This window comes from Muntiacus reevesi, chromosome 9, assembly GCF_963930625.1.
Source record: "Muntiacus reevesi chromosome 9, mMunRee1.1, whole genome shotgun sequence".
Classification (NCBI taxonomy): domain Eukaryota; kingdom Metazoa; phylum Chordata; class Mammalia; order Artiodactyla; family Cervidae; genus Muntiacus; species Muntiacus reevesi.
The window spans coordinates 75141521-75162485 of NC_089257.1; the positions used below are offsets into that span (position 1 = coordinate 75141521).

At 40.7% G+C, this 20965-nt stretch overlaps 1 protein-coding gene across 1 annotated transcript in view; it reads left to right on the forward strand.

The window, feature by feature from the left end:
* Positions 1-4416: 4416 nt before the first annotated feature.
* PIWIL4 (piwi like RNA-mediated gene silencing 4) overlaps positions 4417-20965 on the forward strand; it is a 55617-nt gene continuing 39068 nt past the window's right edge. Inside the window, exons 1-5 of the mRNA XM_065945402.1 lie at positions 4417-4503; positions 6018-6102; positions 11210-11335; positions 16556-16770; positions 19981-20102. Of these exons, the coding sequence (XP_065801474.1) occupies positions 4417-4503; positions 6018-6102; positions 11210-11335; positions 16556-16770; positions 19981-20102 (635 nt within the window). The remainder of the gene's footprint in view (positions 4504-6017; positions 6103-11209; positions 11336-16555; positions 16771-19980; positions 20103-20965) is intronic.

The following is a 20965-nucleotide window of genomic DNA, read 5'->3' on the forward strand; positions in this document are numbered from 1 at the left end:
CCTGTACCTACACTGTGACAATTCCAACCAAGACTAAATAAGAAGAAAAATTCCTCCACCTCTCGAGAAGGTGGCTGGTATGAAAATCAGGGAGTATGACTCCCAAAACCTTCCCTCCCCAGTGAATATTTTACCTTTTCATTTCTACATTCCACATAACCAACCTGCCGAAGAAACTCAGGACAGCTATTCACTTGAGTCTGCCTGCTTTCCCCTAAGAGCATATCACCTATATAAACCCTCATTTTGCTTTCTTGACCTCCTTCTCTTATCTTTGAATTCTTTATGCCATGAGACAAGAACCTACCCTCTGATATCAATAATAAGTAATTATACAGTTTGTTATTGTTGTTCAGTTGTTCAGTCGTGTCCAACTCTTTGTGACTCCATGGACTGCAGCACGCCAGACTTCCCTGTCCTTTACTATCTCCCAGAGCTTGCTCAAACTCATGTCCATTGAGTCAGGGATACCATCCAACCATCTGATCCTCTGTCGTCCCCTTCTCCTCCTGCCTTCAATCTTTCCCAGCATCAGGGTCTTTTCCAATGAGTTGATGCTCCATATGGTGGCCAAAGTACTGGAACTTCAATTTTTATTACATGCCACACACTACACTGTGTCATTATTTCATTTAATCCTCAAAACAGTCAAAACAACCTTGAGAGGTAGCCATATCTTGGTGGGTCTTCATGTTTTTATTTTTTAATGTGGACCATTTTCAAAGTCTTTACTGAATTTTTTACAGTAATGCTTCTGTTTTAGGTTTTCATTTTTCACCTGTGAGGTATGTGAGATCCTAGCTCTCTGACCAGGGATTGAACCCACACCCTGTGCACTGGAAGGCAAAGCCTTTTTTTGCCTGTTTATTTGCTCTGGGTCTTCATTGCTGTGTGTGGGCTTTTCTCTAGTTGTGATGAGTGGGCACTACTGTCTAGTTGCAGGGCTCGGAATTCTTACTGCAGTGACTTCTCTTGTTCCAGAGCATCAGCTCTAGAGAGGTGGCCCAGTAGTTGTGGCACGTGGGCTAAGTTCCCCTGTGGCATATGGGATCTTCCTGGACTAGGAATCAAATCCATGTCCCCTGCATTGGCAAGATGACTCATAACCACTGGGCCACCAGGGAAGTCCCTCAGTGGTTCTTTATCTAGGGCAAGTTACCCTGCAACAAAAGATACTTGTCAAAATCTATGGACATTTTTGGTTCTCACAATGACAAGAGATACTGGTGTCTAGTGAGTAGAGGCCAAGATTACTGCTAAACATCCTATAATATAGAGGACAGATCCCCCTCCCCCCAAATAATGCATTATCTGGGCCAAAATGTGAATAGTGCCAAGGTTGAGAAATCCTGTCCTACCTTTATCTGCATTTTACAGTTGAAGAAACTGAGGCTAAATGAGATTAAGTGCATTTTCTTGAGACAGAAAGCTAGTGGGTTGATGGAGTTAAGATATAAATCCTAATCTTTAGGACTCTAAAGCCCGTGTGTGCTTGTAACCATGCTATGAATTCCCTATTACAGGGAACACACAAGTGCCTTTAAAAATCATATGTGGAGGTCACAGTGTGAATTTGTATATCAGTTATTATAATTATAGCAGAGAGGTGGAAATGCAGATAATGATTAGAAATAATCAATATTTTTTATTTCATAATGAGTCAGTATTTGGAAAATTGAAAGGATTTGACTGTTTGACGTTGTCTGTGGTGTTCTCAGTGCTTCTCATCACTGTTAGTGTTCTCACATCAATATAAGTCAAATTCATCTGAGGTGGTCAATTTGGAAAACATGACGTAAAGATTATTTTTATATTCACAAACAAAGCTCAGATTTTTCAAAAGTAGATTCCTTGCCCAGATTCTGTTCTCCACCTGCCCTACTTTTTAATATGCATTTTATGATCATTCACAACTTTCAGACTCATTCATTTTCAAAGAAACATATTTATTACCGTGACTTCACTGAGCCAAGTCCAGACTGGTCATCTCTGTCCAAGGCTACTATACCTCTTGCACTGCCAGCCCTTAGGGCTAATGGTTTCCCAAGACAACTGAATAAAAGAATATTCTGATGTGAAATATATAAATAAATAACTTCAATAAACAGTCTATACAATAAGCAGTCTATAACCTCTGCACAAGCTTTCAATACATCCATAGATGTATTTACTAAAGTTCTATACATATTCATGATTAAAGTAATCATTAAAAATTAGGATTAGAAGAGGAGTTTCCTTAAAATATGAAAGACTATAAACCTGATATTTATGGCAAACTCAGAATGGAAATATTTCAGAGATAGTCTCCTTAAAGTCAGGAAGAAAACAATATCAGCTATCACAGTCACTTTCAATACCATGCAGGAAAACTTGATCAACATGATAAGACAAGTAAAAGAAGAATAAGAAGGGATGAGACAAAATTACTATTATTTGTAGACGACATGATCATCTAAATCAAACTTAGTGAAATCAAAGGACAAGCTATATGAACTAAGGAGTTCAGCAAATCTGATACCAACTTACAAAAATCAATATCCTGTATCTACATTAACAATAACCAAATAGAAAACATAATAAAAAAAAGAGAAGCTTCAAACTACTAATAAGACTATGTTTCCATAAATTAAATAATATACAAGGCTTTTGTGAAAAAGTTAAATTTTATTAAAGGATATAAAGAGATACTTGAATAAATGAAGAAATATAACACTGCAAGAGTGACAGTTCTTCTGAAACTAATTTCTATATTCCATACAGTGCCCACTGGAAATTAATCAGGAATTTTAACGAAGCCTGACAAACTTATTTTAAAAACTTATATGGAAGAATACAGTTTGCAAAAAATAAATCAATCAAAAAATCAAAGAATAAAGACTTTCCCCACCAGATTTTAGGAGTAATATAAAGAAACAATAATTAAAAGAGGTACTGCGACTTCCCTGGCGGTCCAGTGGTTAAGATTCTGTGCTTCCACTGCAGGGGCTGCAGGTCGACGCCTCCTTGGGGTACTAAGATCCCACATGCCATGCAGTGTGGCCAAAAAATAAAAATAAGTAAATTATGCTAAAGTCATTAAAATTCTTTTAAAGGGATAAAGTATTGATTCTGAGCAGATATAAATAAGTAGAATAGAAAGGGAAGACACAAAATCAAATCCAGATACATATGGGAATTTGCTATTTCTTGACAGTGCCTCCAGAAACCATTATGTAAATTTAATAGATGATGTTAAGAGTAAACAGCTTACCAAAGTGATATAAGGTTAGATCCCTACCTCACAGCATACATATCATATAAATATATATTTATATGTATATATATGAATAAACTCTTAAAGGATACAAGGTAGCTTATGTGAATAGAAAACATAAAATTAATAAATGTCATATGAAATCGAAAGAAATGAAAGTGTTAGTCCCTCAGTCATGTCCCACTCTTTGTGACCCCATGGACTGTCCATGGAATTTTCCAGGCAAGAATAGTGGAGTGGGTTGCCATTCCCTTCTCCAGGGTATATTCCCAATCCAGGGATCAAACCGAAGTCTCCTGCATTGCAGGCAGATCCCTTACCATCTGAGCTACCAGGGAAACACAATGTCCTATGAAGTCCTTGTAAATTCAGTCCTTGTAAATTCAGGTCAGGGAAAATTTTCTTTCAAGAAAATCTCAAAAGCACAAACAATAAAATAGAACATTAGTAGATTTGACTACATCGAAATTAAGACTTGATTAGATAAAGAACTTCATAGTTAAAATTAACAAGTGATAAATCAAGAGTAGGTATTTGCTATGTTACGAAAAAAAAAATCTTTCAAATGACAAGAAAACACGAGAAGTACAATTTAAAACAGCCAAGAATATAAACAGGCAATTCACAGAACAATAGCAGAAAAACCCTCACATCTATCACACAGATGAAGATATGGCTACCATTTTTTTTTAAAGCATTCCTGCACATTTTTATATTAATTTAATTTTAAATGAATCCTCCCAATGCCCCAGTAGATGAATCAGATATTTCTCAGAAACAACACTGACATGACATATTCTAAAACATCCAGAAGCCAGGAGCAGAAGTGAGCAGATAACACAGACAAAAAAGTGTGACGCAACCTTATATACACCTCTGATGGGCAAAAACTAGAAAGCTGGATAAATTTGAGGGGGGGCGGATGCAAAGAAAAGTCTGGAGGCAGCCTCCCACCCGCTCCGGCCCAGGCGCTGACTCCGCCCCCGACGCGGGAAGACGGCGGGCTACGCGCCGGTCTCCGGCTACGCGCCCATCTCCACCCACGCGGGAGCCGGGCCTCGATTCTGCGGAGATCCACCTCCTCCGCCCCTGTTGGCTCTATGCGGTCCGGTGCTGGTGAAGACGCGCCGTGAGACTTGGCGGCCTCTGGGCTCCGCGGGGACATGAGCGGCCGCGCCCGCGTGAGGGCGCGGGGCATGGCCCGCAGCCCCGGCGCCGCGGAGGTGGGGCGCGCCCAGGGAAATCCGTCGGTGTGTAGACCGCTTAGCAGCAGAGATGTCTCCCTCCTACCGCTTCTTCGTGGACACTGCCCTTCTCTGCACATCTCTTTTCCTCTCTGATAGAAAGCAGCGACTTCTCTTCTCTCTTCTCTTTCAACTTTGAGTCTTTCCAGGGTTTCTCATATTCATATATATATATATATATATATATATTTCCCGTTGGGGAGCTTATCCGAGTAAGATATTAATGTAGATGTTTTGGCCGCTGAAAAGGACTGAAAGTGGGAGGCGAGTGGATCACTTCTGTTTTCTGAGTTTTAATTACTTCATTCGTTTTTAAGTCTCCTGGTTAAAAGGACTGTACCTTTAAAGGTGCTATTATTTGGTATGTAACATAATATGATTCATCTTGCTAATTTGTATAAAAAGAAATAATTTCAAACACAAGTGAAATTTAGAATCAACCGCTGTGCATAGGGCTCCTTATTAAACTTAGGCAGCTAGGTTGAATCGAGAAGCAAATCTGCAATTTCTGAGTGATGTTACACTTAGTATTTGGAGCAATACTTAGCAAAAACTTAGTTTTTGGAATAATATCTTAGACCAGAAGTGTTACGTGAGTAGTCGTCATTATGCCTTTACTCTCATAAAGAGACCTGTTGATTTTCCCCATTAAAAAAAAGAAATCAGGCTTCTTCAACAGGGAATTACTGTGAAGAGAAAATATTAATGGTTCTCTTCATCTAGTTTGTGAACTAATTTTGGACCAGTTTTTTCAGGAGCCTCATCATTTGGCTGGTGGCCCAGATCCTCTGGGCTCAGTTTATTTTCTTGTATAAACTTGTTCACGTCAGAGTCCCTATGTCTAAGAGCTACAGAAGCATAAGGTCTGTGATCATCTGTATGTGTGTTAGTCGCTTTAGTCGTGTCCAACCCTGTGCGATCCCGTGGACTATAGCCCAAGGGTCCTCTGTCCATAGATTTCTCCAGGCAAGAACACTGGAGTGGATTGCCACTTCCTTCTCCAGGGATTGAACCTGTGTCTCCTGCATTGTAGGCAAATTCTTTATCGTCTGTCACCAGGAAGCTTGTGACCACCTGTACCACCTTCCATTTGATGACCTTCTTAGAGAAGGAAATGGCAACCCACTCCAATATTCTTGCCTGGGAAAATCCCATGGACAGAGGAGCCTGGTAGGCTACAGTCCATGGGGTCGCAAAGAGTTGGACACGACTGAGAGACTTCACTTTTGGGGCCAAGGCTCACACCTTTGCCTCTGGGGGCTAAAGGCTGTATCTGGCTCACAGCATTGAAATCAAAGATTCATGAATGGGAAACACTGTAGCTTGGCCTTATCTATTTTTCTAAAATGGGCAGTCTTTCCTCCTCTTTCAAGCATCTTACCTGCTAGCATTTTCTTTTCCTAGCTCGTGGTACTCTAATGACACAGGACATGATTTCCATTCTCCTTCTCATCGCATGAGAATGTTTTGGTTTATGACTTAATGTCTTAAATCTGACCAAATATCGTTACTTATTTCAGCCTCCATCTGTTGCACTTACTGATAACGAAGCATCCTCTAGCAGTGACTGTGATAGAACAAGCAGGATTTCACAGAAATGTAAGTGCAGCTCCGTTTGACCATTTGGTTGCATCCCATCTGAAAGAAATAGGAGTGACTTGACCAAGCCTTTGAGCAGCAGACTCACTTCTTTTTATTTTTTTCATTGATTTTAAAATGTACATTCTATATATTTTGACATTATTATAAGATGTCATAATTGATAATGTCTTATAGTTGTTATTGGCCAGGGAACAGTCTTTTTTTTTTCTGCAATCTATTTCATTTTATTTTTTTCATTAATTTTTATTAGTTGGAGGCTAATTACTTTACAATATTGTACTGGTTTTTGCCATACATTGACGTGAATCAGCCATGGATTTACATGTGTTCCCCATCCTGAACCCCCCTCCCACCTCCCTCCCCATCCCATCCCTCTGGGTCTTCCCAGTGCACCAGCCCTGAGCACTTGTCTCATGCATCCAACCTGGGCTGGTGATCTGTTTCACCCTTGATAGTATACTTGTTTCAGTGCTGTTCTCTCAGAACATCCCACCCTCACCTTCTCCCACAGAGTCCAAAAGTCTGTTCTGTACATCTGTGTCTCTTTTTCTGTTTTGCATATAGGGTTATCGTTACCATCTTTTTAAATTCCATATATATGCGTTAGTATACTGTATTGGTGTTTATCTTTCTGGCTTACTTCACTCTGTATAATGGGCTCCAGTTTCATCCATCTCATTAGAACTGATTCAAATGAATTCTTTTTAATGGCTGAGTAATATTCCATGGTGTATATGTACCACAGCTTCCTTATCCATTTGTCTGCTGATGGGCATCTAGGCTGCTTCCATGTCCTGGCTATTATAAACAGTGCTGTGATGAACATTACGGTGCACGTGTCTCTTTCAGATCTGGTTTCCTTGGTGCGTATGCCTAGAAGTGGGATTGCTGGGTCATATGGCAGTTCTATTTCCAGTTTTTTTAAGAAATCTCCACACTGTTCTCCATAGTGGCTGTGCTAGTTTGCATTCCTATCAACAGTGTAAGAGGGTTCCCTTTTCTCCACACCCTCTCCAGCATTTATTGCTTGTAGACTTTTGGATAGTAGCCATCCTGACTGGTGTGTAATGGTACCTCATTGTGGTTTTGATTTGCGTTTCTCTGATAATGAGTGATGTTGAGCATCTTTTCATGTGTTTGTTAGCCATCTGTATGTCTTCTTTGGAGAAATGTCTGTTTAGTTCTTTGGCCCATTTTTTAACTGGGTCATTTATTTTTCTGGAATTGAGCTGCAGGAGTTGCTTATATATTTTTGAGATTAATCCTTTGTCTGTTGCTTCGTTTGCTGTTATTTTCTCCTAATCTGAGTGTTGTCTTTTCACCTTGCTTATAGTTTCCTTTGTTGTGCAAAAGCTTTTAAGTTTCATTAGGTCCCATTTATTTATTTTTGCTGTTGTCTCCAATATTCTGGGAGGTGGGTCATAGAGGATCCTGCTGTGATTTATGTCAGAGAGTGTTTTGCCTGTGTTCTCCTCTAGGAGTTTTATAGGTTCTGGTCTTACATTTAGATCTTTAATCCATTTTTAGTTTATTTTTGTGTATGGTGTTAGAAAGTGTTCTAGTTTCATTCTTTTAGAAGTGGTTGACCAGTTTTCCCAGCACCACTTGTTAAAGAGATTGTCTTTTTTCCTTTGTATATCCTTGCCTCCTTTGTCGAAGATAAGGTGTCCATAGGTACGTGGATTTATCTCTGGGCTTTCTATTCTGTTCCATTGATCTATATTTCTGTCTTTGTGCCAGTACCATACTGTCTTGATGACTGTGGCTTTGTAGTGGAGTCTGAGGTCAGGCAGGTTGATTCCTCTAGCTCCATTCTTCTTTCTCAAGATTGCTTTGGCTATTCGAGGTCTTTTGTATTTCCATACAAATTTGAAGTTATTTGTTCTAGTTCTGTGAAAAATACTATTGGTAGCTTGATAGGGATTGCATTGAATCTATAGATTGCTTTGGGTAGTATAGTCATTTTCACAATATTGATTCTTCCAATCCATGAACACGGTATATTTCTCCATCTATTTGTGTCCTCTTTGATTTCTTTCATCAGTGTTTTGTAGTTTTCTATATATAGGTCTTTCATTTCTTTAGGTAGATATACTCCTAAGTATTTTATTCTTTTTGTTGCAATGGTGAATGGTATTGTTTCCTTAATTTCTCTTTCTGTTTTCTCATTGTTAGTGTATAGGAATGCAAGGGATTTCTGTGTGTTAATTTTATATCCTGCAACTTTACTGTATTCATTGATTAGCTCTAGTAATTTTCTGGCAGTGTCTTTATTTTTTTTTTTTTCTGGTAGAGTCTTTAGGGTTTTCTATGTAGAGGATCATCTCGTCTGCAAACAGTGAGAGTTTTACTTCTTCTTTTCCTATCTGGATTCCTCTTATTACTCTCTTCCAGAAAATTGCAGAAGAAGGCAAACTTCCAAACTCATTCTATGAGGCCACCATCATCCTAATACCAAAACCAGACAATGATGCCACAAAAAAAGAAAACTACAGACCAATATCACTGATGAACATAGATGCAAAAATCCTTAACAAAATTCTAGCAAACAGAATCCAACAACATATTCAAAAGGTCACACATCATGACCAAGTGGGCTTTATCCCAGGAATGCAAGGATTCTTTAATATCTGCAAATCAATCAATACACCACATTAACAAATTGAAAGATGAAAACCATATGATTATCTTAATAGATGCAGAAAAAGCCTTTGACAAAATTCACCATCCATTTATGATAAAGTCTCCAGAAAGTAGGCATAGAAGGAACATACCTCAACATAATAAAAGCTATATATGACAAACCCACAGCAAATATTATCCTCAATGGTGAAAAATTGAAAGCATTTCTCTTAAAGTCAGGAACAAGACAAGGGTGCCCACTCTCACCACTACTATTCAACATAGTTTTGGAAGTGTTGGCCACAGCTACCAGAGCAGACTCACTTCTTGAGTATCCCATCTTCCTTTCCTTGAAGTATCCCTCTGTGTTTGTTGTGTTTCTTTGAGCCTCCCAAACACAGAGCCTGCCACTGAATTTCCTGATGGTGTTTGGCAATTGGGAACCCCCAGACATTAGGAAGCCAATTTTTCTGATTTATTTGTTTCTTACTGAATAAATTTGGGAAAAAAATTAAAAATTCTTCATGACATACAAATATCAACACTGTTACCTTGCAGAGATGGTAGAAACCTGGTGTGCCTATTTCCCAGTCTGTTTTCCTTTCCCACCTGTGGTAAACATCAGTGTTTGGTGGTAGCCCTCTTCCCTGCAAATCCAGATTTGACCTCAAGATACTTATCGACATGCTACTCTAAATAGCCCATAGCACACAGTGCAAGTTGGCTGCCCGATGTGCTAGTTTCCCAGGGCCGCTGTGATAGAGTACCGCAGACCCAGTGACTTAGACAGTGTAAATGTCTGGTCTCATAATTCCAGCCCCTGTTGCCATCATGCAAGCACCATTCCAGCTTTTCTTTGAGAATTTATTTCCACATCTTCTGCACATCCTTGTGACTAGCAAGTGATGGAAACCCTTAATCTTTTGAGGGTAGACTGAATATTTTTACTTTAAAAAATTGTAAAACATGTGGAATGTAAAATTGACCATGTTAACAATATTGAAGTGCACAGTCCAGTGTGGCCTTATCAATATTCGCATTGTTGTGCAACCATTGCCATTATCCATCTCTGGAACCTTTCTCCCCTTGCAAAATTGAAACTTTGTACACATTTAACAGTACCTTTCCATTTGCCCCTCCCCCCAAACTCTGGCCGGCTTCCCTGATAGCTCAGTTGGTAAAGAATCCGCCTGCAATGAAGGAGACCTGGATTCGATCCCTGGGTTGGGAAGATTCCCTGGAGAAGGGAAAGGCTACCCACTCCAGTATTCTGGCCTGGAGAATTCCATGGACTGTATAGTTCATGGAGTCGCAAAGAGTCGGACACGACTGAGTGATTTTCACCAGACTCTGGCAACTACCATTCTATCAGTTCATTTGCTCAGTCGTGTCCCACTCTTTGCAACCCCATGGACTGCAATGTGCCAGGCCTCCCTGTCCATCACCAACTCCCGGAGCTTGCTCAGACTTATGTCCATTGAGTTGGTGATGCCATCCAACAATCTCATCCTCTGTCATCCCGTTCTCCTCCTGCCTTCAATCTTTCCCACCATCTATGGTAGACTGAATTTTTAGAAACCACCAGACATCATTTGAGCTGTAAGCTATTTGGATAATTAGCAAGAATAATCAAATTTTTAAAAATGAAATAAATTTTGTGATTTTCCTGAAAGACTGACTCCACCGAAAAGGGTATGGCCAGCAGTTTTGGGTGAGTGGGTAGTGCCATTTGGGGTAGTTGCAGATCATGACTATATCAAAGGAAAGAGATATGTATACTATTAGTCATGTTTCTTTGTAGTAATAATTTTGTAATATAAAATTGATATTTTCACATTATCTTCAAAGTGTCAAAGTTGTATCCAAAATCAGCATCTCTTCATACTCGTTTAAAAAAGAAAATATTCATCTGGAAATAGATTTCAATTTCATGTTTTCTAAAACCTAACACAGTGACATGCCCCAAGGTGAAGTGCTGACTTTCATTCTCAGAGGAATGATCTAGCATAAAAACTGATGACAGCCTCTGGGCATTTCTCTTCCTGTGGTTGGGGAAGTTGAGAGATTTTCAGCCTCAATCTGTGCAGAAGTTGATGTGGACAGTCTTAATGTGTAATTCTTCAGTTACACAAGAACTACAGGAGGGAGACCAGCTCTCCATCAGTGGGTGTGGAGCAGAGTGTAGGGAGAGAGAGCCTCCTCCTTAGTCAAGAGGAGAATCAGAGCAGCTCCAAATGTTATATGAGGTGGGGTTAACTCAGGGTCTGTTATGTTTAAGAAAAGACCATGCTTCCTTCACGATTTTCTATTTTCAGGCTGCAGACTTCTGTACATTCCCCATTGTTTTCAGTAATGTGGGTCAGGTTTATTAAAAGCCACAAAAATCTGAGTTTTGGTTCTAGATGCGTTTTTTATATAGAGGTTGTAAGCAATATCACTAGCATGAAATATGAGACATTATGGTGTTTTCTTCATATTTTAGATGCAGGTGGTATATCTTCAGGTGATTCTGGATGTACCATCAAGGAAAGAGGTGAGAAAGTCAGACGAGACATCATGGACTTGGCTGTCTGTACCAGGGAGAAACTGGCCCATGTGAGAGACTGCAAAACAGGTACCCATTCTTCATGTTACTTACCTTTCTTTTTTTTAATGTTACCAAATCTTGCCTAAGGAATTTTAATTTCCAGATCTAAAATAAGTTCATATTTTGACCTCAAAGATATGTATTGAACATCTGCTATATTTAAAACATTGTCTAAGGGTGGGAGGGAGGGGAAATATGTACACCTATGGTTAACTCATGTTGATGTATGACAGAAATCAAACCAATATTGGAAAGCAATCATCAATCAATTAAAAATAAATATAGAAAAAGAAAGGCAAAAAACCCAAACCAAACAAACAAAAACGTTACCTAGACACTCGTTTTAGCCTTAATTCTCTCTTTTATTAATAGGAAGAGTAACATTTTCTGTAAAACTACACTTCATACATTGAAAACATTTTCTCCTTACCTCTGAGGTAGGGGTCCACGAAGATACTTTGTCCCTTTCTCAACTTTTTCTTATATGGGGAAAAATAACCTTTCTGGACTTAAGCTTTAAAAAGAAAAGTGTAGCCTGTTTGGGGAATTCTTTATGCTGATGCTAGGCTTACCCTTGAAATTTCAATCTAAAATTGTATGTGTGTTTTTGGAAAAGTAGGCCTGCTGTTTTCATAGGAGCCTCAAAAGAATTTGTAATTCCCTCTAAAAGTTAAGACTCAGTGATGCAGAAAGCCTGCAGATCAGTCTTTTTCAAACTCTTTCAAACTGTGCAACAAAAATAAGATAAATCCTTATCCATGACACACACACTACACAAACACAATTGAAAAAAGTTTCATGAGGCAACGTTGTCCTTCCAGTGGCCGGCTCTTGGATCCATTCTATTGTATCCTACTCTTTCTATGAAACGTGATGGTTCGCCTCTCTTATTTTCATAACTGGAGCACTAACGAGACAGGATTACAGTTTGAACACATTTGGTTAAGTGATCTCAAAGGGTTGCCTGCCTGCTCGGACATTCTAGATAACTCCTCTTTGCCCATTAATATGAGCAGCTAAAATATGTTGGCATGGCTTTTGGGAGGACAGTGACAAAAAAGCTTTCCTTTGAATAAAATAGCACAGTGATTCCTTGTTCCTAGTGGGTATGTACACATGTCAATGAAAAAAAGTATCGCCTACCATATCAGTAAATTAAGGGTGTTAATTTATCATATCAGTACATTAGGGATGAGGGCTGCCCACTGCCACGCCTTTCAGTTACTGCAGCCACTCTCCAACAATGTACCCTAAGGAGACTCGGGGTGGGAAAGAATATGACATTGGCCTCTGTAGCTGAGGTGCATGGCAAAGGAATGATTTCAGTGAACCCTGACTTTTGCATCTTCCCAGGTAGCAGGAAACCCAGGTCTGATCCCTAGGTCAGGAAGATCCCCTGGAGAAGGGAATGGCAACAACCCTCTCCAGTATTCTTACCTGGAGAGTTCTGTGGACAGAGGAGCCTGGATAGCTTATAGTCCACAGGGTCTCAAAGAGCTGGACGTGACTGAGTGACTAACACTTTCACTTTCATACATAGCAAAGTGCTAAAGTCATTAATACAGGATGTCTGGCTTTCTTTAATTCCAGTCATCTTTAGAGGTTCCGACTCCCTGGCCTTTGTTGCAAAAACTCCTGTCTATCCTGCTCTTCCCTTGCTTCCTTGCAGACAGACTCTCAGTTATCTGAGATGCTGCGTTCCAAGCTTAAGCCCTTAGTCTTGTCCTCTGAGTAAAACATAATCCTAATCTTTTAAGTTGTGCATTATTTTTCAGTCAATACACATGTCAAAACTGGGGGAATATTTCCTAAGGTACACAGGATACTCTTTCATCCTCATGACCTCAGGGCTCATGTTTCCACTTCCTCCATGAGACATGCAAAACAGTGACTGTTTGATAATTCTGTCCTGTAAGGCAAACACTGGATAATTCCTTCGGAGGAGAGGTGAAAGTACTTCCTTTGTGTCCTCCGAGTCTGTCCTGATGGAGTTGACAAGCATCCTGGGCACCGACCAACTGTGTCACGGCCACCTCTGAATTTGTCCTGTAGGGTTTTTTTAAACAATTAAAAAAATTTGTATTTATTTATTCAGCTGTGCCAGGTGTCTTCAGGGTGTCCTGAATGTTTTGCTGCATTTAGGATCTTTGGTTGTGGCCTGCAAACTCTTGGCTGCAGTGTGTAGGATCTGGTTCCCTGACCGGGGATGGAACCCAGGTACCCAGCACTGGGAGCCTGGAATCTTTGCCACTGACCCAGGAACGTCCCTGTCCTGTAGACTTTGAAGAGGTGAATAAAAGTTCTGTAGGGCCTGGAGTTCCGGGAAGCTCACATGGCCTTCCTGTGCCTGCAAAAAACAGAAGCCCAGAGTCCTGTCTGTTCTCACACAGGGAAGATGTGAAATTTCTTCGTCTGCCCCTTCTCTGGGGCTTACAGAACCATCTAATCACCGACTGTAGTGTTTCAACATTTTCTGAAATATGATGAACTTTTGATTATCTGAATTTCCGAGAGAATGGCGAGGGTGGGGGCGGCGGCTATATTCATGGTAAAAACTGGAGAGTTTCTTTATAGTCTGACAGCACCATAATTTCGGAGCAGCATCTGAAGCTCTTATCAAACCAAACAGGTCCCCTCACCCGCACACAGTAAAGTCAATCTACTGACATACCGTGTTGTGGTGAAGGAAATTGCAGTGTTTATTGTGAGGCACTGTATAAGGATGCATTGGCTATATAGTCCATCGAACTCTCCAGGCCAGAATACTGGAGTGGGTAGCCTTTCCATTCTCCAGGGAATCTTCCCAACCCAGGTCCTGCATTGCAGCAAATTCTTTACCAGCTGAGTTATCAGGGAAGCCCTATAATTTCAGAGCAGCATCTGAAACTTCTCAAACCAAATGGGTCCCCTCACCCATGCACAGTGGTCAGTCTCCTGACACACCAGGCTGTGGTTAGGGGGAGTGCAGTGTTTATTATGAATCTAGGAGTCTAGGACAGCTTGTGCTCAGAAAGCCCAAACTTCCTGATGTGTGTGTATGCCCAGATGTTCAGTCGTGTCTGACTCTTTGTAACCCCATGGACTATAGCCAGCTAGGCTCCTCTGTCCATGGACTTCCCCGGGCAAGAATTCTGGAGCAAGTTGACATTTCCTTCTCCAGGGGATCTTTGCGACCCAGGAATTGGACTCACGTCCCCTACATTGACAGGTGGATTCTATACCACTGAGCCACCTGGGAAGCCCTATTAATTCTTAGGTGCCAGTAGGTCTAGAAGCTACGTGACCAAGTAGCTTGGTTGTCAACTACTTGGTTGTCAAGTAGTTAACTTCTTCTATTGGGTGGGGGTTTTAGCATCTGTGAGACAACCCAGGAAATGTGCACTAGGAACTATTATCTGGGTACTTAGAGAGGAGCGAAAGAAGACAATGTGGGAGAGGGGTCTGTCTCAGGAAGGCTCCATGGGGTCTTGCTCAGTTACAAAATTATCACTTGAATGATTTGAGTTGCACAGAATCAGCTGGAAGGCAGTCTTTGGAAGGAGTTCTAGGCTTGTTGGGGTCCAGCCCCAGCAGGTCCAGGAACACCCAAGGGATGAGTGGCATCGGCGAAGACGACAGACACACACAGAAGGTTGCATAGAAGAGGCAGTTTTTTTTTATTTTTAGGATAGCTCAGTTTTTATAGAATGAACGTTACCTCCCCCTTAAGTCACCACATATTGCATCAGATATTGGTTTCGTGCTCCTATCAATATTTTTCTTTCCCATGTTTTTCCCCTATGCATTCTTCTAGAACGTTTCTGATTACAGGGTTTTTTCTTAAATGTCCTGTACATAGTCTTCTTGCCCCAATGGCCTAACATTTTCATTCTAACAAAACAATGTTCTACAAATCTCAGGTATAGTGTAAATTCTTTGGACAATAAAACAATACATGCGAAGGGTCACAGTAACATGTTTGACATTTCTGAGAATAGTACCATGAGAAAAACCTTGATATTTTTCTTTACCTGAAACCACAAAATCTCAATTTACAATGATTAACTATTAAACAGCAAAAACACCTCTAAAACAGCAAAACACCTCTCTCTGTTAATAGTGAGATAATGGCAGTGAAGCTGGTTAATATAAATCTTCTATTAAAATCCTATGTACCCCATTTCCTAACTCTACAAAAATACCCATAATGTCCCATGTTGTTTAAAGAAAGGGAAACAATGGACAAATAGCAGCAAGGAAATAGCAATAATGAAAACCCTCTCAACCAAGGAGCAAGTAAACTGATGCAGTACATCTACTTCTAAATCTAAATGCCTCTACTCTTTTCTATTCTAGAACATTATAATCTTTTAAGCAAGCAGCCAAACTGTACCTGTGACCTTTTCTTTTCTGACTTGATGTTTATGGTCATGTCCTGAGCCAGAGCAATCATGAGCATTTCCAAAAAGGCTTGGACTTTTTCAGGGAGACCTTATTACTGTATATTATATTTCCAAAAGTTAATAGAAAGCCCAACAACAGTCAAACAGAAAGAAGAAAGGGACATACTGGGCCCCCGGGACAATCTTGAGGGGAAGAGCTGCCTTGCAGATTCCTTTCTCATCCTGGCGGCTCCCAAGGGGACATATTGGGCCCCTGGGGCAGCCGCATGTGAAGAAGGGCTGCCTTGCAGGTTCCTCTCTCATCCCATGACCTTGTCATGGACTGGGTGCATCCTGGCGGCTCCCGACGTAGGATAGTTGAATTCAGATGTTTCTCTTCTCCCCAAAGGTCCTTCTCCCAAAGGTCAGTTCCTGCTCTTAGGTTCTTATGAGGCCTGCTTTGCCATTGTGATCTTTTTGTTTGTAGGACTCTGCTTCCCAGGTGGCGCTAGTGGTAAAGAATCTGCCTGCTGATGCAGGGGACATAAGACATGGGTTCGATCTCTGAGGTGGGAAGATCCCCTGGAGGAGGGCATGGCAACCCACTCCAGTATTCTTGCCTGGAGAATCCCATGGACAGAGGAGCCTGGTGGGCTACAGTCCATAAGATTCCGAAGAGTCAGACACGACTGAAGTGACTTAGCGTGCATGCATGCATGTAAGGTTATTAGACTGCCGGTTACTCGAGCTTACTTCGTGTCACTGAACAAAAGTTCTTGCTTTCCAGCAACAATTAGCATATGCAAATAAATTTTTGAATGCTGTGATTAATATAAACATGATGTATTTTTTTCATTAAAAAATATTTTTTGTTTGCTTTTTTCAGGTTCCAGTGGAATACCTGTGAAACTGGTCACAAATCTCTTTAATTTAGACTTGCCCCAGGACTGGCAGCTATACCAGTATCATGTGACATATAGTCCGGATATAGAATCTAGAAGGCTGAGAATTGCTCTGCTTTATAGTCACAGGGAACTCTCCAACAAAGCAAAAGCATTTGATGGTGTCATCCTTTTTCTCTCACAAAAGCTAGAAGAAAAGGTAAAGTATGGTTCATTTTTAAACACACACATATGCATATATTTATACTCCCCCATATAGATTTTAGAGGTTAGCTGATTTTCATGACAGTTGGGATAAGTATGTTACTCACTCCTTTTCTCTTTCCTATTCCCATGCCCGAGAGCAAAAGACTTCTTAATAAAGACCTCATCAGCAATTGATTTCCTAATTAGGAAGCTGCTGGTCTGGCATTTCAGAAAGAAGAGCTGTAATACAAATACTGCTTTTTTGACAGTTTTTTTTTCAAGGCAGAGTGTCCTTGAGAGAGGAATTCTTTTTAAACTTTCCTTCAAATAGGCAAGAATTTTAAGAAACAACATTTAACCTGTGGCCTCAGAGCTTTAAATTTACTCTTTTTTTTTTTTTGCTCCTGTGCATTGTATCCATCTGTCCAAAGAGCTTTACATCAATCCTGATTTTAAAACTGTCATTTTTCATGACTTGTTCCATCATATGAAATAGGAGTTACTTATATCAGTCTTGCTCCTTGGAAGAAAAACTATCACTAACTTTAGACAGCATATTAAAAAGCAGAGACGTTACTTTGCCAACAAAGGTCCATCTAGTCGAGGCTATGGTTTTTCCAGTGGTCATGTATGGATGTGAGAGTTGGACTATAAAGAAAGCTGAGCGCCGAAGAATTGATGCTTTTGAACTGTGGTGTTGGAGAAGACTCTTGTGAGAGTCCCTTGGACTGTAAGGAGATCCAACCACTCAATCCTAAAGGATATCAGTCCTGAATATTCATTGGAAGGACTGATGCTGAAGCTGAAACTGCAATACTTTGGCTACTCGATGCAAAGAACTAACTCATTGGAAAAGACCCTGATACTGGGAAAGACTGAAGGCAGGAGGAGAAGGGGATGGCAGAGAATGAGATGGTTGGATGGCATCACCAACTCCATGAACATGAGTTTGAGCATGCTCTAGGAGTTGGTGATGGACAGGGAGGCGTGCTGCAGTCTGAGCAACTGAACTGAGCTGTTATCAATCTTCCCTGGTAGCTCAGCAGGCAAAAATCTGCCTATAATGCAGGAGATGTAGATTCCATCCTTGGGTTGGGAAGATCCCCTGGAGAAGGGAATGGCGACCCACTCCAGTATTCTTGCCTAGAGAACCCTGTGGACAGAGAAGCCTGACAGGCTATAGTCCATAGAGTCGCAATGGACTGGACATGGCTGAAGCAACTGAGGCAGATGCACGTGTCAATCTTAAGGATATTTTTGAACAGTTATGACCTTTGGATATGACAATTGCATGGTTCATATCCATTTTTTACACCTTCTCATTTCTAGTCCTAAAATCAAAATACCAATATTGAGGTTTTTATCATATGCTTTGTTCTAAGGCAATATTAAAATTATTACAAAGAAAAAAAACCAGTTTCTGTATGGAAAACTAAAGCAGAGTATTGAATTAAAACTTGATGCTTCTGTCCCTTGGAAAGTGTAATCATTTTAGTTCCTCATCTTGAACAGGATGACAGCAAGAGTGTAAATGTAAATTTCTAGATTCCATGTGAACCTTTGTGAATCTGCTTAAGAAGTGCTTTTCTGAACACTCTTGGAGCCTTTGTATCCTTTTATGAAATTCTAAGATTTATAGGAGCAACCTGAGTGTTTATTTCATCTAAATATGGAATTTTAAAATTATATCATGTGATTAGATTTAAGAACATGTAAGATCTGGATCTGTAAATTTAGAAACATTTTTATTCATCCTAAGTCCTTATTGGTCCCTCAATATTTTGTCCTATGACCAGATGTTGATAGCATGCTACTATGGTCTCTCATACTTAAATGACATATTTCAAGGGTATTACTATCATTAAAGATCATCTTGTCCTACATACAGGCAGATTCTTAATCACTGGACCACCAGGGAAGTCCCAGACTTTTGTACAGTTATACCTGAGGCAAGAAATACTTCAGTGAAATATTTCATCACTTGTGAAAGGATGCATTGCTTTTCTGTTTGTTTCAATCCCTGCCCTACATTCTTGGTTCAGGCTGAAAGCCGTTAAACTACACTTTCACTATAGAAAATACATAAATGCCTGCAAATGAACTGACTCTTCTAATTCCTCACCCTTCTGAAAAATCCTTGACCATTGATTCTTACTGGCTGATCTATTCATTCTTTTATTCCAAAAATTCTGTACTGAGCCTTGCTTGGTCTAAGGAGCTTTACATTTAGTTAGGCACCTGGTATAAAGACCTATTCATGCATTCACTATACTGTTAGCATGTGGTTCCAGATTATAAGATCCCTAGGGCTTTCTCTAGGCCTTTTAAAAATGAAATCAGATTTCCTGTCTAAACTGTCACCATTTTCTTCTCTCTCTTTCCACATTTACTTTCCCTATGGTCTGTTCCCTATCCTTTCCTTTCTTCTTCTCTTCTGCTCCTCTATTGTTTTTTTTTTTTTTTTAATGAACTTTTGAAAGGCTTCTTTCTGAAATCCATGAACTCAAGGTGGGCAGTGTGCAATGTGCATGCGTCCTCAGTTGTATTCAACTCTATGTGACCCCATGGACCATAGCCTTCCAGGCTCTTCTCTCCGTGGTGTTCTCTAGGTAAGACTACTGGAGTGGGTTGCCATTTCTTACTCCAGGGGATCTTCCTGACCCTGGGATTGAACCCATGTCTCCTGCATCTCCTGCATTGCAGGCAGATTCCTTTCTGCTGAGTCATGGGGAAATCCCCAAGATGGAAAGGACACTTTATTAATAGGCTTTTGGGTAGCCATGAAATCCTGTAAATGGGTACATTATATACCTTGTTGTGGTATTCAAATACATGACATTTTCTTGGGAGAATGTCTGTAACTTTCATCAGACTCTCAAAGTAGGTTGTGACCTGCTTTCCTATACCTCCCCATTCCCCCAAAAGGTCAAGAGCCCTGCTCCTGAATTCTCTTTGGATTGAATCTTTGAACCCTGAGTTTGGTTTTGATTCTCTATTAAGAAATTTGAGAGTGGAGAGATGTGTTGCTTTTCTGGTATTAGCAAAATACAGAGGGGAAAAAACCTTCCAAACGTAACCCGATGATTAGATGATCACTCACATCGCTAACAGCTGCAGCTTTGTTTTCGTTAGAGCCTGTGACGCTTTGACAGCTTTAGCGTAGCCACATTCTGTGCACTGCAGGATAATCTGCAGAGTCTGTTTTAAGTACTTCTTTTTCCAGGTCACGGAGTTGTCAAGTGAAACCCAAAGAGGAGAGACTGTAAAGATGACTATCACTCTGACGAGAGAGCTGCCGGCAAGTTCTCCTGTGTGCATCCAGGTCTTCAATATCATCTTCAAAAAGTAAAGTGCCTTAAATGTGAATTTAGTTTAGGCCGATGATGCCTTTCCACATAGAGCCTGGGTATTAAAAGTACTGACAATTTTGCAGGTGGTGTGCCGGCAGCAGAGTCATCTTTAGGGCAGTTTTCTGTGTACTTCCGTGTACTTGCGCAGAAGTACACACCACAGCCCATCAGAGCCTTGCACTGGCACCTTGGTCACGATTCAGTATCACCTGCTTTGAGAATGACTCAGGGGCCAGGGCAGGTGCCTTTGCCGTTTTCCTGAATCCACTCCCAGCCTCCCTCCCCAGACTTAAAAATTGGGTCAGTAAACTGAGGGAGTGGCTTTTCTCCTGGCTGATTTGTCTTAGGTGTGAAAGGTCATCACCGTCTGCGTTCCGTGCTTTCAGACCCCTTCCTTCCCCCGCTTGTCCCCCGGGGAGAGGAAGGTTGTCACTGAACTTTTCAGTGTTCTTCAGACTGATCTGAGGATCGCTTGCTTCAGCGTCAGCTTGGGTCTTAGGGGCAGCTTGACAAAATGCAGGTTCCCTAGCCCCTCACTGGACCTAGTGAACAGAATTCTGTGGATGGGGCCTGAAAAATCCACATTTTTGGCAAGCTTCCCAGATGGGAGCTCAGAAGCTTGAAAACTCCTGTTTTCCATGCTGTTGGCGTGGATCACTAGGGTGATGTGTTAAAAACCTAAGATTTTAGCCCTTTGCTCTGGACAGGATGAGAGGAATTTGGATTTACTGAGTAGGACACATAGAGGAATTTTCATCACACAGATACATTGATTCCTAATTCTAGTCAGAAGACTAGGCAAGTGTCTTCCGATCTTATCTGGGCCTCAGCTCAAGGCTGTAAAAAATGCTCTTCAGA